At 30.6% G+C, this 21,212-nt stretch overlaps 5 protein-coding genes across 11 annotated transcripts in view; 4 read left to right on the top strand and 1 right to left on the bottom strand.

The window, feature by feature from the left end:
* Positions 1 to 1,401: 1,401 nt before the first annotated feature.
* LOC123266292 (zinc finger protein 502-like) lies at positions 1,402 to 21,130 on the bottom strand. 2 transcript variants are annotated; one of them, XM_044730465.1, is made up of 3 exons: positions 20,544 to 21,130; positions 19,546 to 20,004; positions 1,402 to 1,433 (listed from the first exon to the last, which is right to left on the bottom strand). In XM_044730465.1, the coding sequence occupies exons 1-2, from the start codon at positions 20,899 to 20,901 to the stop codon at positions 19,550 to 19,552; spliced, it is 813 nt and encodes a 270-aa protein (XP_044586400.1). In that variant the 5' UTR covers positions 20,902 to 21,130; the 3' UTR covers positions 1,402 to 1,433; positions 19,546 to 19,549. The 2 variants fall into 2 exon arrangements, with proteins under 2 accessions (XP_044586400.1, XP_044586399.1); XM_044730464.1 differs by lacking the exon at positions 1,402 to 1,433 and having other exon boundaries at positions 19,493 to 20,004.
* On the top strand, positions 2,698 to 3,508 carry LOC123266295. The gene is made up of 2 exons (XM_044730468.1): positions 2,698 to 3,064; positions 3,141 to 3,508. The coding sequence occupies exons 1-2, from the start codon at positions 3,048 to 3,050 to the stop codon at positions 3,433 to 3,435; spliced, it is 312 nt and encodes a 103-aa protein (XP_044586403.1). The 5' UTR covers positions 2,698 to 3,047; the 3' UTR covers positions 3,436 to 3,508.
* The window catches only part of LOC123266289 (serine-threonine kinase receptor-associated protein), a 29,987-nt gene continuing 12,304 nt past the window's right edge, over positions 3,530 to 21,212 (top strand). Inside the window, exon 1 of the mRNA XM_044730459.1 lies at positions 3,530 to 3,559. The gene's annotated coding sequence lies outside the window, so the exon portion shown is untranslated. The remainder of the gene's footprint in view (positions 3,560 to 21,212) is intronic.
* LOC123266280 (transcription factor E4F1-like) lies at positions 4,381 to 10,236 on the top strand. 4 transcript variants are annotated; one of them, XM_044730440.1, is made up of 4 exons: positions 5,906 to 6,324; positions 7,318 to 7,806; positions 8,228 to 9,434; positions 9,465 to 10,236. In XM_044730440.1, exons 2-4 carry the CDS (start codon positions 7,337 to 7,339, stop codon positions 9,504 to 9,506), a joined length of 1,719 nt encoding a protein of 572 aa, XP_044586375.1. In that variant the 5' UTR covers positions 5,906 to 6,324; positions 7,318 to 7,336; the 3' UTR covers positions 9,507 to 10,236. The 4 variants fall into 4 exon arrangements, with proteins under 4 accessions (XP_044586373.1, XP_044586375.1, XP_044586372.1 ...); XM_044730438.1 differs by lacking the exon at positions 5,906 to 6,324 and adding an exon at positions 4,381 to 4,794 and having other exon boundaries at positions 8,228 to 10,236; XM_044730437.1 differs by having other exon boundaries at positions 5,908 to 6,324; positions 8,228 to 10,236.
* Positions 12,412 to 16,762, top strand: LOC123266285 (protein odd-skipped-related 2-like). 3 transcript variants are annotated; one of them, XM_044730446.1, is made up of 4 exons: positions 12,412 to 12,724; positions 13,744 to 14,094; positions 14,691 to 15,525; positions 16,189 to 16,762. In XM_044730446.1, exons 2-4 carry the CDS (start codon positions 13,765 to 13,767, stop codon positions 16,299 to 16,301), a joined length of 1,278 nt encoding a protein of 425 aa, XP_044586381.1. In that variant the 5' UTR covers positions 12,412 to 12,724; positions 13,744 to 13,764; the 3' UTR covers positions 16,302 to 16,762. The 3 variants fall into 3 exon arrangements, with proteins under 3 accessions (XP_044586381.1, XP_044586382.1, XP_044586383.1); XM_044730447.1 differs by lacking the exon at positions 12,412 to 12,724 and adding an exon at positions 13,330 to 13,526; XM_044730448.1 differs by lacking the exon at positions 12,412 to 12,724 and adding an exon at positions 13,520 to 13,649.

Here is a 21,212-nt window from a genome sequence, read left to right as displayed (position 1 = left end):
ACAGCATCAAACCATCTGTCACAATATTAAATTACCTCGTCATAATATTTAATAACAATCGGAGTTTTAAAATAATTATTAAGTAAATCTTGGAGTAATTAGACCAGAGTGACGTTTAAAAAATAAAAACTGATATTGAAAAATAAGATTAGAAGAAATATAAGGCCAAGATGAGTGTATATAGTATATAATTAATCAATTGTCATGCGAATGGTACAACCAAAGCCGTACAATAAGGCCGAAGTCTACTCTAGCTTGTCAAGGTCGAGGTTTTAAGCATCACCGGCTGTAAGATTTCTAGGACAAGCTAGTAGTATGTGGTATGAGTTATTTTTATACCTATTCGGTATAAAGGTTGTTTATTACGACCATATTTGTGACGATTACCACTCGGTATGTGAGTATGTAATGTCTAATTTGGTTTATTTTATTTTATTTTATTTTATTTTATTCAAGCGAAAAAGTAGGCCAGTGTCGAAATAAATGAAGAAACAACGGAAAATATTAGGTAATCGAAGATAAACAAATAAAAGATTAATTTAATATTTAAGAATGTGGCCTTGCACCTTACGTTTCCGAATCGATTGGCCAAGTTCAATGTCGTGTAGGTCGAAAGTTGAATGGCCTAATCTAGACGCAGACATGCAACCCAACAACCCACCCGTATACCCGAGCAAGATTTTCCCAGTGCAAGCGACTACGCCCAAAATAAAATTAAATGGATTTTATGTATAACATATATTATACACACCAGATTAATTGCATCTACTCTTATGGGTTTATTTATATAAAAAGACATTTAGGAGTGTCAAGGCTATTTTACAGGCTTAAATACAACACAGATGTGCTTCAGTAATTTTTGCATTATAAGCTTCTATTAAATTGTCCTCATTTATACGCAACATTGTTTTCTTATTTATTTATAATTATTATACATTTTTTAAATAATAAATATTATCATTAAAAAATAATTGTTGCGTTAAGTAGCTTTTAAAAAAACATTTAATTTATTAAATTCTCGGATTTTTTATTGTGTCTTATCGCGAGATAAAAATGTGGTCAGAAAATAAAACGAGAATGAGTTCAAAAAGTTCAAACAAGGAAAAAATGTTTCATGATTAATATTAAAAGAATTTTTTAATATTTATAAAATATGTGCAATAATAAAATAATGTTTTTTATTAAATGAAAATTAAGTTAGCCGACATTTAAAAATTTTTATAATTTTTTTTTATTGAAAAAATCATTAGAAAAAAATAAAAAAAAAATTGCACGTCTAAAAAACTTCAAAAACTGTAAGTGCAATTTTAAAAAGAATTTTTTTGTTCTAATTTGATTATTAAAAAAAAAAGTCGGCTAACTTTAATGACATTTTTATGAAAATGAAGTTAGCTGACATTTCAAAATTTTTTATCGAAAAAAAAAAAAAATTAAAAAAAAAATCAAAAATTTTTAGACGTCTGCTATCTTCAGTGTCATTGTTTTTTCTTCTTCTTCTTTTTTTTTTTTTTTTTTTAAGGAAGAATTAGCGCTAAAAAAAATGTATTCCAAGAAATTTAAATACAATGTCATGTAATTTACTATCTATTAGTTGTCAATGAGCCCGTTATACATGATACCCACATCGTCCTCCTGGTTAACTGACCGACTAGTTTCTTGCCGACTTGTCCTCTCCATATTTGAATAAAATAAAATAAAATAAACAAAATTTGTTCTTGTACTCGGCGACCAGTCGCCGGTTGTTCACTATACCAACCGTTACATTTTTACGGTATTTAATTTTTACCTAAAAATTCTATTAATAGAATTAACGATAAGTAATATAAATAAAATAATGATTATAAAATAGGCCATTAACAAACTAAACCCAATATTTAATCATATAATTATTTTTAAATTACAGTTGGAGAAACTCATACCCATACTCAACTTATGCTCATTATACTATTATATATAAAATAAATAAGTGTCTGTAGATTGTTGTGAATTGGTTTCACACGTGGCATACACTTGAGTAAAATCATGGACTAAAAAAAATGAGATATCTTCACAGTATGAGAATCAAGGTCATGTAAACTTGCTATCCTTGTGAATCTCCATTTTAGTAAAAAATTTATTAAATTAATTACTTTAAGAAACTATAAATCTAAAGTAATATAAGCTCATTTAAATAATCACTCCAATTTCTTCTTTTTTACAAATAACTTTTAATTTAATTAATAAGAACAAACAAATATATCTCTATCATGAATTTAATTATCGTAAAAGTACTTATGACTTTTTTTCACCGTGTAGAAAGTTGTTTAAAGCCTTGTCTTGTTAATTTGTGACGCATCCATGAGTACATACTGCATTTGGGTTAGTAATTCTAATGAAATGTGTCTAGCTCACAGTTATATGGCATTTTATATTATTTTAAAACCGAGCCAAGGATAGCAAGCGGGTTTTAAAAAATATATATGACAGCATATTGTCATTCTTTATATAAGTAAAACGTCATATTACAGAAGCAAGATAAAAGATAAAATATATTTTCACTTTACCTGTCACTGATCAGTAAGAAATTAAAAAAATTTTAAACCAACTAGCGGCAACTTGACAAATTAAACATTTCTTCTCAATACCACTAGCGCCATCTTTAAGAATAAAAATAAATTATTTAGCCAGGTTAAATATGCAGAGAGAGAAAAATTTTATTGTATGACAGAACACAACTATAATAGCTGCTGTGTATACATCTTGTCATCTTTGGTAACAAAAAAAAACTTCATTTTAATTTATTTAATATAAACAATTGATTGCTTAATAAGTCGACGGATAAAATAATAAATTGATAAGTAATTATAGAAGAGGAAATTATTTTTTATTCATCCAATAATTTATCTCTTGCATTGACATCTATTTACGGTATTTATTAACGATGAAAACAAAGTATCAATTGTGTCATAATCGCATATATTTATAGATAAGAAATATTGTTATGGCAAAATGATACATAGAACGTGATAATTAATAAATTATATTAGAAAAGAAAATCCAACGGAACAATGACACATTCAAGCAGGTTAGAATTATTATTATTTATTATTTATTACGCATCAAATAAATTGTTAATTATAATGAATTTATGTAATTGACAGGAAACGTCTGAGGAGCATGGAAGATGAAAGCAGCGAGTTCACGCCATTGAGCAAAAGGATAAATAACCTTCATTTGAATGGATTTCCAGGTATTCCAGAAAATTACACTTCTTCGTCAAACGACTCGGAGCCGTCGACGAGTTCTTCGCCCGGAAACAAACATCCAGTTCAAAATAATTTTGCAAGTGACTACAGACCCGATCTTAATGCCAATGATAATCCGCATTACTATGAAAGTAACAAATTGCTGTATACTCTTAGCATGGAGAGGATGCACAGGAGATCTAACTTTTAATTATAATTTATAAATCAATCATTATGTATTTATTCTATGCATTTTATAAATAATAATAAATATCGGTGAATTACTTATTGTAAAATATATTTATTTTTATAATAATAATAATAATTATTATTATTATTATTACAGAATTATTGATAATAAATTTAAATAAAATAAATGAATAAATAAAATTCAAATTACGCGCGTAAACTGGAAGCTACACCAGCGCCATTTTATTAATACTTAAGCTCAGCTGTGATTGGTTTACTCCAAAGTCGAGATCACTGATGTATCAATATAAGTTTGGAGGTGGAAATTTTTAAAAACAGAGTATTAATAAATAAATTATAATTATTTTTTTATTAAATATACAAAATTAGAGTAATTTATTAAATAATACTAAAGTTAGCCTACGGTTTTAATTTTTTGGTTTTTTTTTTTATAATTAAATTAGAACAAAAAAATATTTTTTAAAAATGCACTTACAGTTTTTAAAGTTTTTTACAAGCGAAAATTTTTTTAATCATTTTTTCAATAAAAAAAATTCTAAAAATTTTTCGATTTCGGCTAACTTAATTTTCATATTTATTAATTAAAAATAATAGTGTAAATTGAATTAGTATAAAAAATGACAGGTCTGAAATAATTTATACTCCGGAAGGATATAAAAAAAATTTTTCTTAAAAAAATTGCATGAATTTCTAAAATTTAAAAGATGTGAATATTAATGACATTAAAGTAAGCAGTCACTTAATTATTTCTTAGTTTTTTTTTAACAAATAAATTTGTTCCAAAAAATAATTTTTGAAAAATTGCATTTTTTATTTTTTAAAATTTCTACATGTCAATTTTTTTTTGCCATAACTTATTTGTTAAAAAAATTCTTAAAATTATCAAATATCTGCTAAATTAATTTTCATGAATATTAATTAATTAATTAAAGAATTTGAAAGATGCCTGGCTCTTGGAGACATTAAAGACTGGGGCGCAGAAAAGAGTGCAGACATGAGTGGGATCGCTGGCTGGACAAACAGAAACACATTCTAGTGTTGTCGGTAAATAAGCGTCCATAGAAATGAGAAAGTCGGCTTAAAGTAAATCGAGAGCACGAATGCCTTCCACAGCGTCGACGTTCGAGTTAGTGCCAGGTTGTGAAGCAGTACAACGTTTGAGAAGTTAACTGAATAACGGAAACTGTAAATTGTTTCCAGTGAGAGCGTGTTCTCGTTTATTCGTCACTTGGAGTGCCAGTCGTGGTGGGTTCCCAACAGGAGTATACCCCAGTATTGGAGACCAGTTACTAAAATAGTATCTTTTCTGACAGCTGCATAAGGTGAACGCGATAAAGTCAAAGAAACTTTGGTTTCACAAGTAAGTATACATATATTGTTATCTGTCCAATAAATTCATACATGTATCTATTTAAATATGTGAGTAATTATTGTTATTGTTGTTGCAATAGCTATAACAATGCGTGTGTGTTATATATTTTAGAAATAATTGGTGTAGTGTCGTGGCTTTCTCCCGTTATTCGACTTGAACTTGTATTGCCGTCACTTGGCTACCGGACGGAAGCGCGTTTAGTACCCGTATGATGTTTTGGTTTCGGGCACAATGATAGAACTTGTTAAACGTGAATTTACCGCGAAACAGTGGCCACCGAGCACCCACCCCAAGACACTAAAATCGTCGCGGGAACCTCATCGTGACTCTACGCTCTGGCTCGAGCTGTTTGGTGGGGTGGTTGGAGGTGCGGACAGTGGTTGAGAGGTTGGTGGGGTTGGAAATTGCGTGGTGGTGGATGCCCACCGTGGAGGTCTCCCAGAGGCCCCTCCGTAGCATCTCTCGTTCCACTCTGTTTTCTTCCCACCTTGTGTTACTGCTTTTGATGCCTCTGCACATCTCCTCCTTTGGCACATCTAGGTGGGGGTGTAAACAAATCCTCCATTCTCAATAAATCCAATCACCCTATGTGTTTATTTCGCTATTACATCCTCATTTATCCTATTTACATTCATTCAGCTCCAGAGACCAGCATCCAGCTGACCAGCAAGACCAGAGACTTCCAGGGAATTTCAATGCTACATTATTATTTCCATCAACAATCCCGTATTCATTATTATTATTATCATCATCATCAACAATAATAATAATAACAATATTATTTTTTTTAGGCTTTCATTAAAGGGCCACGTCATTATCATAAATAACAAGTATTTTTATTCTAAAATGGCGGCTGTGATGACGTGGAAATATTGGAGTTTTGTATGCCAACGCCCGTAGCCATTTAAATGAACTTTTATTGGCATTAATAAAATTAATTCTGATAATTAATTACAACCCAACAACTACAGAAAGAAAGAAAGAAAAAAAAAAAAAAAAAAAAGAAAAGAAAAGAAAAAAAAAAGTAACAATGTCAATTATTGCAATTGTTTACCAATATATTTATTTTTTATTTCAGTATATTAAAATATTGTAGTGGTACATTGTACTGCGCAGTTGTTCCGCTTGGCTCGTTATTACGTCACGGCGTGACTATAGCCACTTGCAGTAGAAGTTCTGGGCAACGTCTCGGAAACGTCGTTGATCGTTAAATATATCTCGTAAAAATTAGTTAAACCCGTGAGATATTTATTAACAAATGTATGAAGCTTATTAGACGTTAAACAATAATTTACCGTAACAGTGTGTAACTAAAGTTGTAGATATATAAATAAATATCGGTGAATCCAGTGCGTAGCAGGCGTAAGCAAGGCGTATCGTCCGTGATCGTGTGGCGTTGGTCGGGTCTGAGTGTCACCAGCTAACAATGTGATGACAAAGTGTCGCTAGGATGAAGTGATCGTACTTTGGCAACCTCCAAAACTCAACTCCAAGGGCGTACGAGTGGATTTACACTAGGTTACTACTGTTCTTGGCTTCGGACATGTCTCCCTCTCCCTTCTCATTCTCGGGATCGCATGGGAGTAGTATCCCTTCTTTCTTGGTATGCCCCTACCCGTAGTTCCGCCACCACTTAAACTCTACACCCTTCCTTCCTTCCTTCCTTCCTTCCTTTTTCCGTCCTTCTTTTAATTCTTCAGATCTAATGCTAGTTCTAATGATCATCATTTTCGGCAAAACTTTGTCCGAAAGTAATCCAATTGTTCATTCAACATCTTGCTCAGTAGGTACTTGCTGGTCTTCAATCCTTGCCCGATGACATCATCGCCAGATGGTAGCCGAGCTTTTATCAATAATTTATTAAATAAATAAAATAATCTAATCTAATTGAATTGAATTTATTTCTATTAAAAGGTAGCTAAAGCTTGTGGATATAAATAAATACTTCCCACTCAGTTAGCCCCCGGGTGTTAAGTAAAGTCTCCCACACTCTTTTAGAGGATAAATCGCTCCCACCCTGAGCTCAGATCCACGTGTTGGTATCATTGTGACTTTTAACCCCTACCCTTTGTCAAATACTGATGCCGGTGATGGAGTGGGGTTGATGTACTCTCATTCTCATTCTCTACTCTCTCCCTCGTTCTCTCTATTATATCTCGATCCTAAATAACTTTGGTGAACACTCTCCCTGCTACTCTTTACTCCTGTCTGTCGACAGGGGGAAGCAAGACATTACATTGGTGGCGGGGGAGGACAACTATAAGGAACAACAACAAGTTCAAGAAGTAGAAGTAGAAGCTCAAGAGGTGGTGGATGATGATCATGTGACGGAGGGGGGTTGCATTTATGACTACCCCACTGCTTTCCCACCATGTAACATTACTGAGAGATGGAATTTTAAATAAAACTCCCGTATTTACCGGGAACATTTTATACAGCCCATTATCCATTTAAATATTTCATTTTTACCAATGATAAATTCTATTATTAACAATTAATTTATGATTACAGGTTATCGGACAGCAGCAAGATGAACTTCACGCCTTTTTCCGGGTTCACCACCGGGTCATTGCCCACGGGGGCTGTTCACCAGTTCACCACAAAGTTCGCGCAAAATATCACTGCTGGAGGACAGGTGGTTGGTGTTTTGTCAGGAGGCGAGGGTGGTGTTCACTACTTGAGACCGGTTGATCCAAATGGATTTACTGTTGCGACTCAGGGTGGAAACAATCAACAGCAGCAAATTATAACACTACCTATCACAGTACCTGGCAAAGATGGTACTCAGCAGCAGCAGACCGTCCAAATTCAAGTGGTAAATCCAACAGTCACCCAGGGTGGCAATAGCGCTGACCAGCCCAAGTATCACATCGCTCCGATTTCCCTCAGCCAGTTCCCTCAAGGCGCTGCTACTGTTTTGACAGTCGCGTACAGTCAACAAGGCGCTGATGGCTTACAAATTCAAGTATCGCCGCAAAATACTGTCGCTACTACCCAAACGTAAGCTTATCATCTATATTATTTATTATGATAAGTATTTAGGCTGCATTCGAAAATTCTCTATCTCTAGATACATAAATAAAAAATTATCTTATATCTTGAGAACTATTGACATTTTTAAAGATATAAGCTCATCCTGATGTTGCACTCATCGAGACCTTTCATTTGAGTACCCACATCAATTTTTTCATATATATATATATATATATGAAAAATATATCAAAAATGAATGTGGGTACTCAAATGAAAGCTCTTGATGAGTGCAACATCGGGATGAGCTTATATCTTTAAAAACGTAAATATTTAAGAAAGTACAGTGCAATTTAACAAAAGTAATTATTTAATAAAGCAAAATTTTATTTATAAATTTAATGTAAAAATTTGAATATAATTTGCTAATTAAATAATTTTTTTTAAATAGATCCGAACAAACTACACAGAGTACCTCGACGGTAGTAACGAGTACGGCGCAGCAGACTATCCAGCAAGCAGTTCAACTACCAAATACCCCCGAAGGTCTCACAGTTGTGGCTCAAATTCCCCAAGATTTAATTTTACGAGAAGCTATTGACTCAAAAGACGACATTAAGGAGGGTACAACCCCGGTAGCTTTGATAAAACGCGCCAATGTTAAGAACCAAGGTAACCAGAGCGGGGATGAGTATATCACGTCTATGCCAGCAACATGGCAGAGTTTAGCAGCACCAGGCTCTGCAGTGGCAGACTATCTCTCCCGACTACCAACGAGCACTCTTCCGCTAAACTTGCACCATTTTCTGAAGTTCTCTGCAGAGACGATAAAACGTGAGTCGACTATTGAGTCGAGTCCGCTCGGAGCTGACGGGCTTGAGGCGGGTAGCGCGGGCGCTGGTGACCAAACTGTACAAATTACAGTTGCCAGTGGCGAGACTGAAATAATTCCTGATGTTCCTGAAGAGCAGGAGTCTGGTACCAAGCCCAAGAGGAAGAAGAAGTACAAGAAGAAGCCACCCAAGCCCAAGAAGCCCAAGCCTGGCCAGGTCAGCATCGTAACCGCTCTTGATGGCACCACGCTCTTCTGTTGTCCGCAGTGCAACATGGCGTATCCCGAGAAGGAGCTGCTTGAACAGCATCTAATTGGTCACAAGATTGAACGGAGATTTATCTGTGACATCTGCGGCGCTGGATTGAAGCGCAAGGAACATCTGGAGCGCCACAAGTTGGGTCACAATCCCGATCGGCCGTTCATCTGTTCTGTGTGCATGAAAGGATTCAAACGAAAAGAGCATTTAAATTTACACTTTGTTATTCACTCTGGACAAAAGACAGAGGTTTGTACCGAGTGTGGAAAAGCTTTTTACCGCAAAGACCATTTAAGGAAACACGCGAGATCCCACTTGGCTAAACGAGCGAAGGAAGATCCGCTTAATACCGGTGACAATACTCAGACTCAGCAGCAAAATGAACAATCCCCACAGAATCAGCAGGTTGATATGCAGCAGCAGACCACGTTACCCGAGCTTCAACAAATTCAAATTCAGGTGGGCCAAGGGTCACAGGCTCAGATTCACCAGATCGCTGTCTCGGAACAGTCCACTGTTGTGTTACCCACTGCCGCTGAAACGGGAGCTATGACAATGCTGCATCATCAGCAACAGCAGCAACAGCAACAACAGCAACAGCAACAGCAACAGCAACAGCAACAAAAACAACAGCATTAGCAGCAATTGACCGCCCTGAGCGGGACTGGGCGGTATTTTCGGTTCAATCATCAACGGGCTAGGGGAAAAGCCGCATAAAAAGTTTTATTACCCAGTAATTTATCGTGAGAATATACCAGATAATATTTTACAATAATTATTATTACATGAAGTTTTAAATATTAAATCAACTAATCCGTTTTCTCATGTATTATAAATATTAAATAATTCATTAATATTAATTATCAGTTATTAAGAGTAGTGGGATCTATGAATATCGAAAATGTGAAAATAATATAATTATTTAATTGCTATTGACGGGGAAATATTTTGTCACAGTTTTTTGAGTTGCTTTCAGACACGTTTGCTATCAATAAACAGAGTGCGTATTTACAGCTATAATATTTGTAATATTAATATTAATGATGATAATAATAATAATAACATTATATTTTCGTATTTAAAAGGGAATTTAATATGACGGTGCACGTTATAGTGTATGAAATTTGTATTTGAATTTTTGATGACTTAATTTTTTTCCTATCAAATTTTATTGTTATTTTGTCAAGGATTTTTTCATAAATTTATAGATGTGTCTGATTGCATATGTTAACGTGATTTATATACGTAACCAATGGGGATATCTTGATATTTTTTTTTTTTTACTACAAATATTGTAAATAGACGAAAAAAACATAATAATTGTTTATTATAAATCATTGCCTTGGGCCCATGTATCGAAATGCACTTAGATGAAATAATACTTTTCTTTAAAATTGTCGTTTAGATTTAATATATTTTTTTTTTAACTATAAAAAATTAAATTAAATTATTTAAAAAAAAATTCAATTCATTTGTCGATTAAAAATCAGGATTTTTAAACAAAAGTATATTGATTATTATATCAACTGTTAATTATGCTGTTGAAAAGTGATTCTTCCAGTGGTTTTCCCGATTTATTGAAAACCATTAAACTTTGCTAAATAATTATATTTAAAAACAATTCAATTTTATTAGCAATAACAACTAACGGACATGCATAATTTAATTCGTTCGTAAATAAAAAAAAAAAAAAAAGTATATATATATATATATATTTATATATATATATAAAGTAGTTAAACAATAATGCATTTGTTAATAACTTTAGGCTTCTATTAACTCCTTTTTTATTAATTGCTACCAATTTGTGCTAACATAAATTATAATTGTAAATTATCAAATTATAATCGTTTACAAATAATATAACTCGAATTAAAAAAAAAAAAAAAAAAAAAAAAAAAAAAAAGAACTGTAATACTAATAGAAAATATTTGACGATTAAATCAAACCGTATGGTGGTAATGCGTCCGCATTAAGAACGAATTACTAATTATTAAAAATTAGCTAATTAGAATTTCCATTTAGATGCTATTGGAGTAATAAATTTATTGTTTATTATAATATATTAAATTAAGTAAAGTTGATACTTTTTATTTCATTTATTTAAACAGAATAATAAAATTAAGGCAGTGGGTATATAGTTGTATGAAAAAAAAAAAAACAAATAAAATAAAAAACACAAAAAAATATGTTATTTTACTATAATTAATATATTGTATTGTAGTTTTCATTTGTTTGTAAGTTTACATTGTTACTTACATAAATATTGGAAAAAAAAATCTTAAAATAATAAATGTAAAAATTTAAAGAATTATTGTTTATTGTAACAAAGTTTAAGCTTTTAATATTTTCATTAAAACGTCTGCTTTTTATACACACACATAGTTTAGATATTTCACTCTTGAATTACATTTTTTATTGTATGTAATATATTGGATTTATTGTTTTTATGATAAAGAATTTCGTAGAAGTGAATTTTAAAGGTGTTTTTAATTACACTGAAATTATCTGACATTAAAAATGTTTTTTTTTTTTTAATTTATAACAATAAAATTATAATTAAAAAAATTTTACATGCAAAAATTAAAATAAATTATTAATGGAAATTTTTTAAAAATTGACAGGTAACTTCAGTATCATTTATAATTTATATTTTTTGTCAGGTCAAAATTTAAAAATTATTTTAACAGATATTTGATAATTTTTTTAGCAAATAAAATTAAAAATTAAATTTTTTAAAAATAATTTATCGGAAGAAATTTGTTTGTTAAAAAAAAATTAAAAAATGGATAAAACTAGTTATTAATTTTTGGATTTTGTTTTAATAATTAAATTAGAACAAAAAAATATTTTTTAAAAATTGCACTTACAGTTTTTAAAGTTTTTTACAAGTGAAAATTTTTTTTTCAAGAAAAAAAAAATTCTAAAAATTTTTAAATGTCGGCTAACTTAATTTTCATAAAAATGGTTAAATAATTGCTAACTTTAATGTAATTGTCAAAAAAATAAAATTTGTCAATGTGTAAGTAAGAACAAAAAAAAAGAAGAAAAGTGTAAAAAAAAAAAAAAAAATGTAGGACAATCGAATGAAGATGACAGTGAAGAAATGTAATGTAAAATAAGTAAACGATAAAACGGTGAATTTAGATCGGGAATCCCCGCTTAGCTGTTATCTGCTCGGTCTGGTAAATGTACCGAGGATATTTTATACTAGCGAAAATATATAACAACAGAGAGAATAACCAGTCGGGAGTGGAGAATTATTATATATACATAACAGCCCGGCAGTAGATTCGGGCATTTTCGGCGTTGGCACATCGTCGATAGGGAGAAGACGGGTTAGGTATGGGTCTGCGTCCTGGTGTGAGTAGACTCGGTAGGACATAACGTGGCTTGCGGGTCGCTGGGAATGGGAACGGGAATTACGACTACGATGGCAACTACTCGGTGGGTTGGAGCTCGCTCGCGTCTCGCGTCGAGAGGGTGAGCGCGGTAGGGAAGCGGTGATGCTCGCGGGGGCCGCTGAGTGCCAGAGAAAAAATAGTTAAGAGGCTGGCGCAGTAGAGGGCGGACAGTGGGGTGGGGACTCAAGAGACAGGTGTCAACGGTCACGGAGCTCCTTATTTTACTTTCCTTTATTTTTTAATACTCACTATACTGATAATAATAACAATAATAATAATAATAATAATAATAATAGTCACAGCCAGCAACACTCAACAAATCTAAACGAGCTTTTGTTTTCACTCATTTTATTTTGTTGATTTATTTGTTTAAATAAAATACCTAGCCGGCGTCAAGTGACTTACGGTCGACAACGAGGCCTTATATGTCATATTATCAAGGCCGTATAAATGGTAAGCATTATACATACTCCTTCCTCCATTTTTATTTATTTATTTATTATTTCATTTATTTTAAATCCTACATTTTAGTTTTTTAGTTTTAAGTGAAGGATTAACCGCAGTACCGGCTTACGGCCATTTTATATCTATACTGACCCACGCATACATTATAATTATTTACTTGATCAATATCTTTATTTATATATTTTTTTTATTTTAGAAAAAAAAATATTATTTTGTCAAATTAACATTGTTGTTCTAATTTTGTTTAAAATAACAATTAAAATTAAAAAAAAAAAAAAACGAAGAAAATTTATTATGAAAATTAAGAAGAAATATATTTAATATTTATATTTTATAAATTTATTTTGTGATAAAAATTGTGATCATGAATAATGATTGACGAGTGAAAATTGGACCTCCAAGTTAAAACGCCGACGCTGTTACGGTACTAAACGGGTGCTGCAAAATCTATGACGCTACGCTATAATCGACGTTTACTTACGGAACTGTAAATAATATAATTATTGTTATTGATCAGTGGTTACGTAAAATAACAATTATAATTATAATTTAATTTAATTTAATTAGTTTTATTTAAAAATAATTATAAAAAATTAGTGATTTTTTAATTTCGGATTATTTGACCTTGATGTGAATTTTATAAAAAAATCGAGTCGAGTATTGACAGTGTGCAGGGTTAAATATACGGCCATTGTCGGAGAGGGTTGGTAACCAAAGGGAATTCAGTGAGAGTGAGAGAAGTGGTTTGAGTAGCGGCTACGGGGTTAGAGTAAGAGCTGCGATGGCTGGAGTGAGTAACCGCGTGCTAAATCAAAAATATTTATTTTTTTAACTCCAATTTAACAACTATTTTTATTTTATTAGTTAATAATTAGTTATTATAAATAAAAGTGAAAATTTATAATGGGGTAAGGTGGGTGGATTTTCCGAGGATCTTATCGATTTACTAATAAATTATGTAATTATATTTATTTTATTTAAGACTAATTGTGTACTGTTGTTTCCAGGTGACGCATTGAGTATCTGCAATGAATTTCCCACCGTTTGGAAGTCACTTTCCTGCTACAATCCCTAGTATTCATCAGTTTACTGCTGACGGTAGTAGTGGAAGCACTGCTAGGTATGCTAATCACTTTCCGAATCAGCCTCCGATCGGGGTACCGGTTGTGGGAAAGTATCGCTCCGAAATAAATGGCGGTCAGACTGGACAGAGCCAGGGGATGATTAGTAATAAAACTGCTTATTCGAATAGTAATGTACATTCTCATTATGCCAATGTACCCTACTCACAAGCACAGTCTGTGCAGCAGCGTCCTGCTAATTCTCCGGGGATGCAAGAAAAAAGATCTTATCATCAGGTAATTTTTTATTTTATTATAATATAAAATTAATTTATAAAAAATTGCACTTAAAAATATTTTTTAGTTCTAATTAACTAGATACCTTGCAGTCACTGTGTGATTGCCGTGACTTGTAAACTATAAATAAATAAAATTTTGCTTTATTAAATAATGACTTTGGTTAAATTGCACTGTACTTTCTTAAATATTGACTTTTTTAAAGATATAAGCTCATCTTGGTGTTATACTTATCAAGAGCTTTCATTTGAGTACCCACATGCATTTTTGATATATTTTTCATATATACATATATATAATATATATAAATATATGAAAAATTGATGGGGGTACTCAAATGAAAGCTCTCGATGAGTATAATGTCGGGGTGAGCTTATATCTCTAAAAATGTCAATAGTTCACAAGATACAAGGTCATTTCTTAATTATGTACCTAGAGATAGAGCATTTTCGAATGCAATCTAAATATATAGATAAATAAAAAAATTAAAAACGTCGGCTAGCTTTAGTATAATAAAAAAAAAAAAGTGTTATTGTTAATTAAAAATTTTCTAAAAGAAATAAAATAAAAATTTTAATTTTAATTTTAATTAACAGGACGTGTGTAATTTACTACAAGAAAAAGATAAAAAGGAAAAAAAGTCGGAAGAGCAGCAGAGAAATACTGGTGACTCGGCCAGTACAAATGACAGTGGCCAGCAAGACTACTCGTCGATCCACCAGCATCATCAGCAACACGCTCACACCCAGACACCAGCGTCAATGCCGGCAACCTGGCAATCGCTGGCGACTCCTGGATCGACAGTCGCGGATTACCTGAGCCACCTCCCAGCAAGTACGTTGCCGTTAAGCTTGCACCATTTTTTAAAATACTCCGCCGAGAGTATAAAAAAAGAGTCTGAGATGCAAGCACACACGACCTCGGTGGCAGTCGCTACGACGACCACGCCAAATATCATGATGTCGCCTACCACCAAGAAGAAGAAAAAGAAGAAAGTACCAAAGGAAAAAAAGCCCCGACCAAAACCTGGAGAAATACGATTGACAACCGCTCTTGATGGCTCGACTCTCTACTGCTGTCCCGAGTGTCATATGGCCTATCCCGAACGTGAGCTTCTTGAGCAGCATCTCCTGGGTCATACTCTCGAGCGTCGGTTCGTCTGCGATATCTGCGGTGCTGGGCTTAAACGTAAAGACCATCTCACCCGTCATAAACAGAGCCACAACCCGGAGAGACCCTATGTTTGTACTGTTTGTCTGAAGGCTTTCAAACGGAAGGAGCAATTGACTTTGCATTTCGTTATACACTCTGGGGAAAAGAGGCATGTTTGCACCGAATGTGGTAAAGGCTTCTATCGGAAAGACCATCTTAGAAAACACACACGGAGTCATATTGCGAGAAGAGTTAAAGCTGAACTTAGTCAAAATGCTGGTGAGAAATTTTTTATTTTAAATATTTAAAAAATTACTAGCAAAATAAAATTTTGCTGTATTATCTAATGACTTTTGTTAAGGTGCACTATATTTTCTTAAATATTGACATTTTTAAATATATGAGCTCATCTTGATGTTACACTCATCAAGAGCTTTCATTTGAGTATCCACATACATTTTTTATATATTTTTCATATAAAATATAAAATATATGAAAAATTGATGTGGGTACTCAAATGAAAGGTCTTGATGAGTGTAACATCGGGGTGAGCTTATATTTTAAAAAATGTCAATAGTTCATAAGATATTTGTTAAATTGTACTGTACTTTCTTAAATATTGATGTTTTTAAAGATATAAGCTTATCCCGATGTTATACTCATCAAGAGCTTTCATTCGAGTACCCACATGCATTTTTGACATATTTTTTATATATACATATATATATATATATATACATATATATATATAATATATATAAATATATGAAAAAATTGATGTGGGTACTCAAATAAAAGGTCTCGATGAGTGTAACATCGGGATGAGCTTATATCTTTAAAAATGTCAATAGTTCTCAAGATACAAGATAATTTTATATTTATGTATCTAGAGATAGAGAATTTTCGAATGCAAAATTAAATTATTTATTGTTTAATGTTTAGGAGGAAGTCAACAACAGAGTCAACCACAAAACAATGTTACGAATATGCAAGCAACAGCAGTATCAACTTCGTCTGTTTTGCCCGGTGGACATCCTGGCCCCCTCCTGTCCTGAGCCCCGCCATCTGGGAGCTTTCAGGTTCCCCATCCGACGAATAATAGTGTCATTAACTCTCATCAGACTACCAGCAGCCATCAGACGCACCACCATCATCATCTCGCGGCAGTCAATGCCGCGGCTCATCAAGCAGCTGTCAGCGTCCACGCTGCTACGTCTAGCCAGTATCAAAGTCACGAACTCAGCTTTCTTAGTCACGTCAAAAATTTCTGAGAATTACAATTATCTTTAACAGGTAAGCATTCGTTTATTAGCTCTACGATGGATAAACAAATTCTGTCTTTTACAAGACAATGACAATTTTTAATTATCATAGTAATGATGATTAATAATTAATAATTATTGCTACTAGTTTATCCTAATGTACAGATCGACGAGAGTTTAAAATCAATATTTTCATAAATAAAATTCACGGTCATAATTCAATTATTAAATACATTAGAGATACTATTGTTTGTTTTTTTTTTTATAAATATATATTTTTATTTGCAATACTAAAATAAATTTAGGCGTTTATTTTTAAAAATTATTCAGTATTTTTTATTGTTCAAAAATTATTTTGGCAGCTACTTACGCTTGAAGCGAAAAAAAATTACATGCATATTTTGTTACTATATTTTTTTTATTGTAATTGTCTTTTAAATTTTTTAAATATTTGTTGAGTACTGATTATTAAAATAAGTTTATTTTTTAATGTTTTTTTTTTTACTTACTATGTATATAAATTTATATATATAAATTTGACTATTATCTATGTAATAATATCAATAATTATTGAAGGCCAAGATTACTAAAATTATCCGTTGATAGTCTGACGGTAATTATTCTTGTAGACTTCTGGTTGTGATTTTTTGTGATCCTCCGTATGAAAAAAGTAATATTTTTTTTCCAATTTTGATTAACAATTTCATAAATTAATTTTTTTCTTTTTAAATATACAGTGCCATTTTATTTTACCAATACATCATCAGGTTTATATTATTTTTTGTAGTACGCTGTGGCAAATAATATAGATTTATATTAAATGTAAAAATTAAGATTAATTTAGTGTAATAATAATTATAATATATGACCGAAAGTTAGTTGTTGAAAAAAAATTTTTTTTATTTTATAATTAAAAAAATATTTTTATCACGTTTAAAAATTTTAATTAATGAATCTCAAAAAATGCAATCATAGTTTTTTAATAAATATTTTGAAATTAAATTAATTTTATAAAATTAAATTATTTTTAATTAGAAAAAATAAATGTCAACTTACTTTTCGGTCTTTGGCAAAAAAGCCAAAATTCAGGTTTTTGTGAGACCTCAATATAATTAAAAAATAAATAATAATAATAATAAAAAAAAAAATATTCTTTAAAGCACATATGTAATACCATTTAATAGCATAAATAATAAATATGTTGCCATAAGTATTAATGTAAAAATATTATTGTAAAATGATGTATTGAAGCTATACTGGACTATTCCACGCCATGGTAATATTTACTTATAATCATAATGATTAATCAGTAGTTGTAGAAGATAAGTTTGTATACAAAAATTAAAAGCTTGATATGAATGAAAAAAAAAAAAAAAAGAAAAAAATTAAAAAAAAAAATTGGCGATTATTTTTAAACATTCTCAAGTATGAATTTAATTTAATAAAGACAACTGAGGGTTTAATTAATTATTGTGCTGATTACTTAAAATTTAAGATTATTAAAATAAATAGTAATAATAAAAATGTATAAGGAAATAATGTAGACATCTAGATTATGAGAAAGTGGAAAAAGAGATTTAATATTTTTTGTATTGCAAACTAGATAACGGAGCTGAAAGATGTAGGGTTGAAATGGCTATATAGAGCACCTGAGACATCAAAGCTTTCTCGTGGCATTTGTATGCTTGGTATTTAAATTGTGCTTTTTTGTACATCATCAAGGTCCTCCGAATCTGGAACTATTTTTTATCAAACTTAAAAACTTCAATAAATTTTTTTATTTCAATTTTTTAATTGTTAATTTAATATTAAAATATTTGTAATTAAAATTAATTCGTTGGATATTGAATGATGTAAACAGTAATAATTTTTTATAATTAAAAAAAAGCTTGTGTTGTTAAAGAGCATACGAAAAAAAATGTGTTGAGTGATAATTGTATTATGTAGACAAACGTATAATTGTAATAGTTACATAATAAATATTGTAGCGTGTGAGTAAGGAAAGCAATTCGGAATCTTCCTTAAAAAATTCCATCATACAAAAGTACCGTAAAAAAAAATAAAAAAAATAAATAGTATAGAACTGAAAAAAATTAAAATTCATCGACAAAGTACAAAGAATACAAAAGAAATAATTTTTAAAAATTCCATTAGCATTTTAATAATTAATTTTACTTAAGCCTTCCGTTTATTTATACTTATTAATTATTAATAATTACTCCTATATATTTTGCGAATTATTTGTAACAGTTCTTCCAGAATTTAAAATAACAAATCAAAAAATAATTGAGAATTCAAATGTCAAAGTGATTCCATGATCTCGTTTTATTTTTTATAGGTCACAAAAAAAAAAAAAAAAAATTAACAGAGCCATAGATTTAAAATAATAAACTGGAAAAACTTAAAATAATTTAAAAAACATTCCTCAATGCTTTATATATAATTGTAATCTTCACACATACCTATATGTATGTATATATTCATATATATATACACAAATTGTAATAAAGTCGAAGTTTAATATTCATTGTCATTTATTTTTTTAATTTAATACATTTTTATCTAAATCATTTCTCGGTAAGTATAAAATTAAAATAATATCAACTTAATTATATTATATATTAGTGTTTAATAATAAAATTACTCTTGTAAAAAAATTATATAAAAATTATTGATAACAAAGTTTTTTTAAATGGCAAATTTTTAATCTCATTTATTATTATTATGGGTATTTTGCTATATCTAATTAAAACATGCCAATATTAATTTTTTTTTAAGTTCTGATATTTTTTAATACTTATTGATTACTATACGCTTATCATTTAATGATTAATTCAGCGTTTTTCTATTTTATTAAGCCAAATGTTAATTTCAATTATCACAATTATTATTACTAAAAAAAATAATCCGACTTATTATAAATAATATTTAAAAAAAAACTCATACTTTAAGTACAAATTAATAAAAAAAACTTACAATTATTTTTGATCAAAAATTTTGATTAAAAATTAAATCCAGAATTTTTTTCAAAAAACACAAATTTAAGTACGAATTATTGAAAAAGGCGGAGCTCTTAATTGTCTAACCATCATCGCGATATTGTCAAGAGTTTCCTTGCGTTCTTGGCTCTCAATACTCTGAGACTCAACAGATTTACCGCTGCTGTTGTGACTCTGGATATGTTTTTTCAGATGATCTTTCCTGAAGAAAGCCTTGCCGCACTTTGAGCAAATCTGGTTCTTGTTACCAGAGTGAATAATTTGATGTCTAGCTAAATGTTCGTTCCGCTTGAAGGCCTTGCAGCACAGCGAGCACTTGTAGGGTCGGTCCTTGTTGTGGCCCTGTTTGTGGCGGTCCAAGTGCTCCTTGCGTTTTAGACTAGCACCGCAAATGTCGCAGATGTGAGGCCTTTGTTTGTGATCTTCCAAATGCTCGTTGAATAAATCACGGTCTTCAAATTTGTTTGGACATTCTGGACAGTGGTAAATTGGCAGATCTAAAATTTTAATTATCAATTACATTTAATAATTATTTGTCATAATTTTCACATTTGGAATTTTTTTTATAATATTTTTATTGTTACAAAATTATTAAAAAATTTCTAATGTTACTTTACTTCGTTGTAATAATTTTAAAAATCATAGCCAAGTCAGCTGACATCTAACAATTCTTAAAATACTTAAAAAAATTTCTACAAATAATTTTTTTTTAATTTTCACATGTAAAATTTTCTTAATAAATTTTTTTCATAATAATTTAATTGCTATAAAATTTATAAATAAATTTTTAATGTCAGTTAACTTCAGTTTCATTTTAAAAATGTTACTGAAGTTAGCTGTCAGCTGTCATTTTTTAAAATTCTTATAAAAAATTAACTACAATAAAAAAAACACTATAAATTTTTTTTTAATATTCACAAGTGGAATTTTAAAAAAAATTTTTTTTTAAAACAATTTAATAGCTATAAAATTATAAAAAAATGTTTAAAGTTAGTTAACTTCACTGTCATTTAATAAATAATAAAAAAAAACTTACCATTTAAATGTGAAGAATCAAATCGTGAGACACCAAGTGAATTCGAACAGCGAGCCAAGTACTCAGAAGTTTTCCGAAAATCAATTGACAGAGGATCTGTCATAGTTGCAACATCTATTTTTTTTATTTCATTATTTTCCCCCGACCGAGATTGATTACTATTAATATTTTTATTGCTGCTATTGTTGTTATTGTTATTATTATTGTTGTTGTTGTAACTATTGACATCATGATTCTCGTCAATGTGATGAATGGAGCGACAATTGTATGAATAATTAATGCCATTATTTATCTCAAAATTATTCAATTGATTGCCGATGTCAGGAATACATTTTGCGTCGCCGGATCCAAAAGCCATTTTTATAAATAATCACTCAATAAACACACTAATAATTATTTTACACATCCCGGATTTATAAATAAACTTTTATTAAACAAAAAACTCACGGGTTGTTTATTCGTCGTAAAAGACACTGTGTTTTTAATCTCAAGTTTGTGTGTAATAATGTTTACAAGTTATTTAAACCGTTATTAGTCTCCGTGATCACCTGCTCAATTTTTTTACAACGTAAGTAAGGGCTGGAAGGGGCTGGAATAAACTGCGGCGCTGATATTTTTGGCAATGTTCATATATATGTATATTCTGTTACATATACTATTACAAATTTT

This window comes from Cotesia glomerata, linkage group LG5, assembly GCF_020080835.1.
Source record: "Cotesia glomerata isolate CgM1 linkage group LG5, MPM_Cglom_v2.3, whole genome shotgun sequence".
In the NCBI taxonomy this organism is placed as follows: Eukaryota; Metazoa; Arthropoda; class Insecta; order Hymenoptera; family Braconidae; genus Cotesia; species Cotesia glomerata.
The sequence above is the reverse complement of the archived record's forward strand: the minus strand, read 5'-3'. Positions and strand labels throughout refer to the sequence as shown.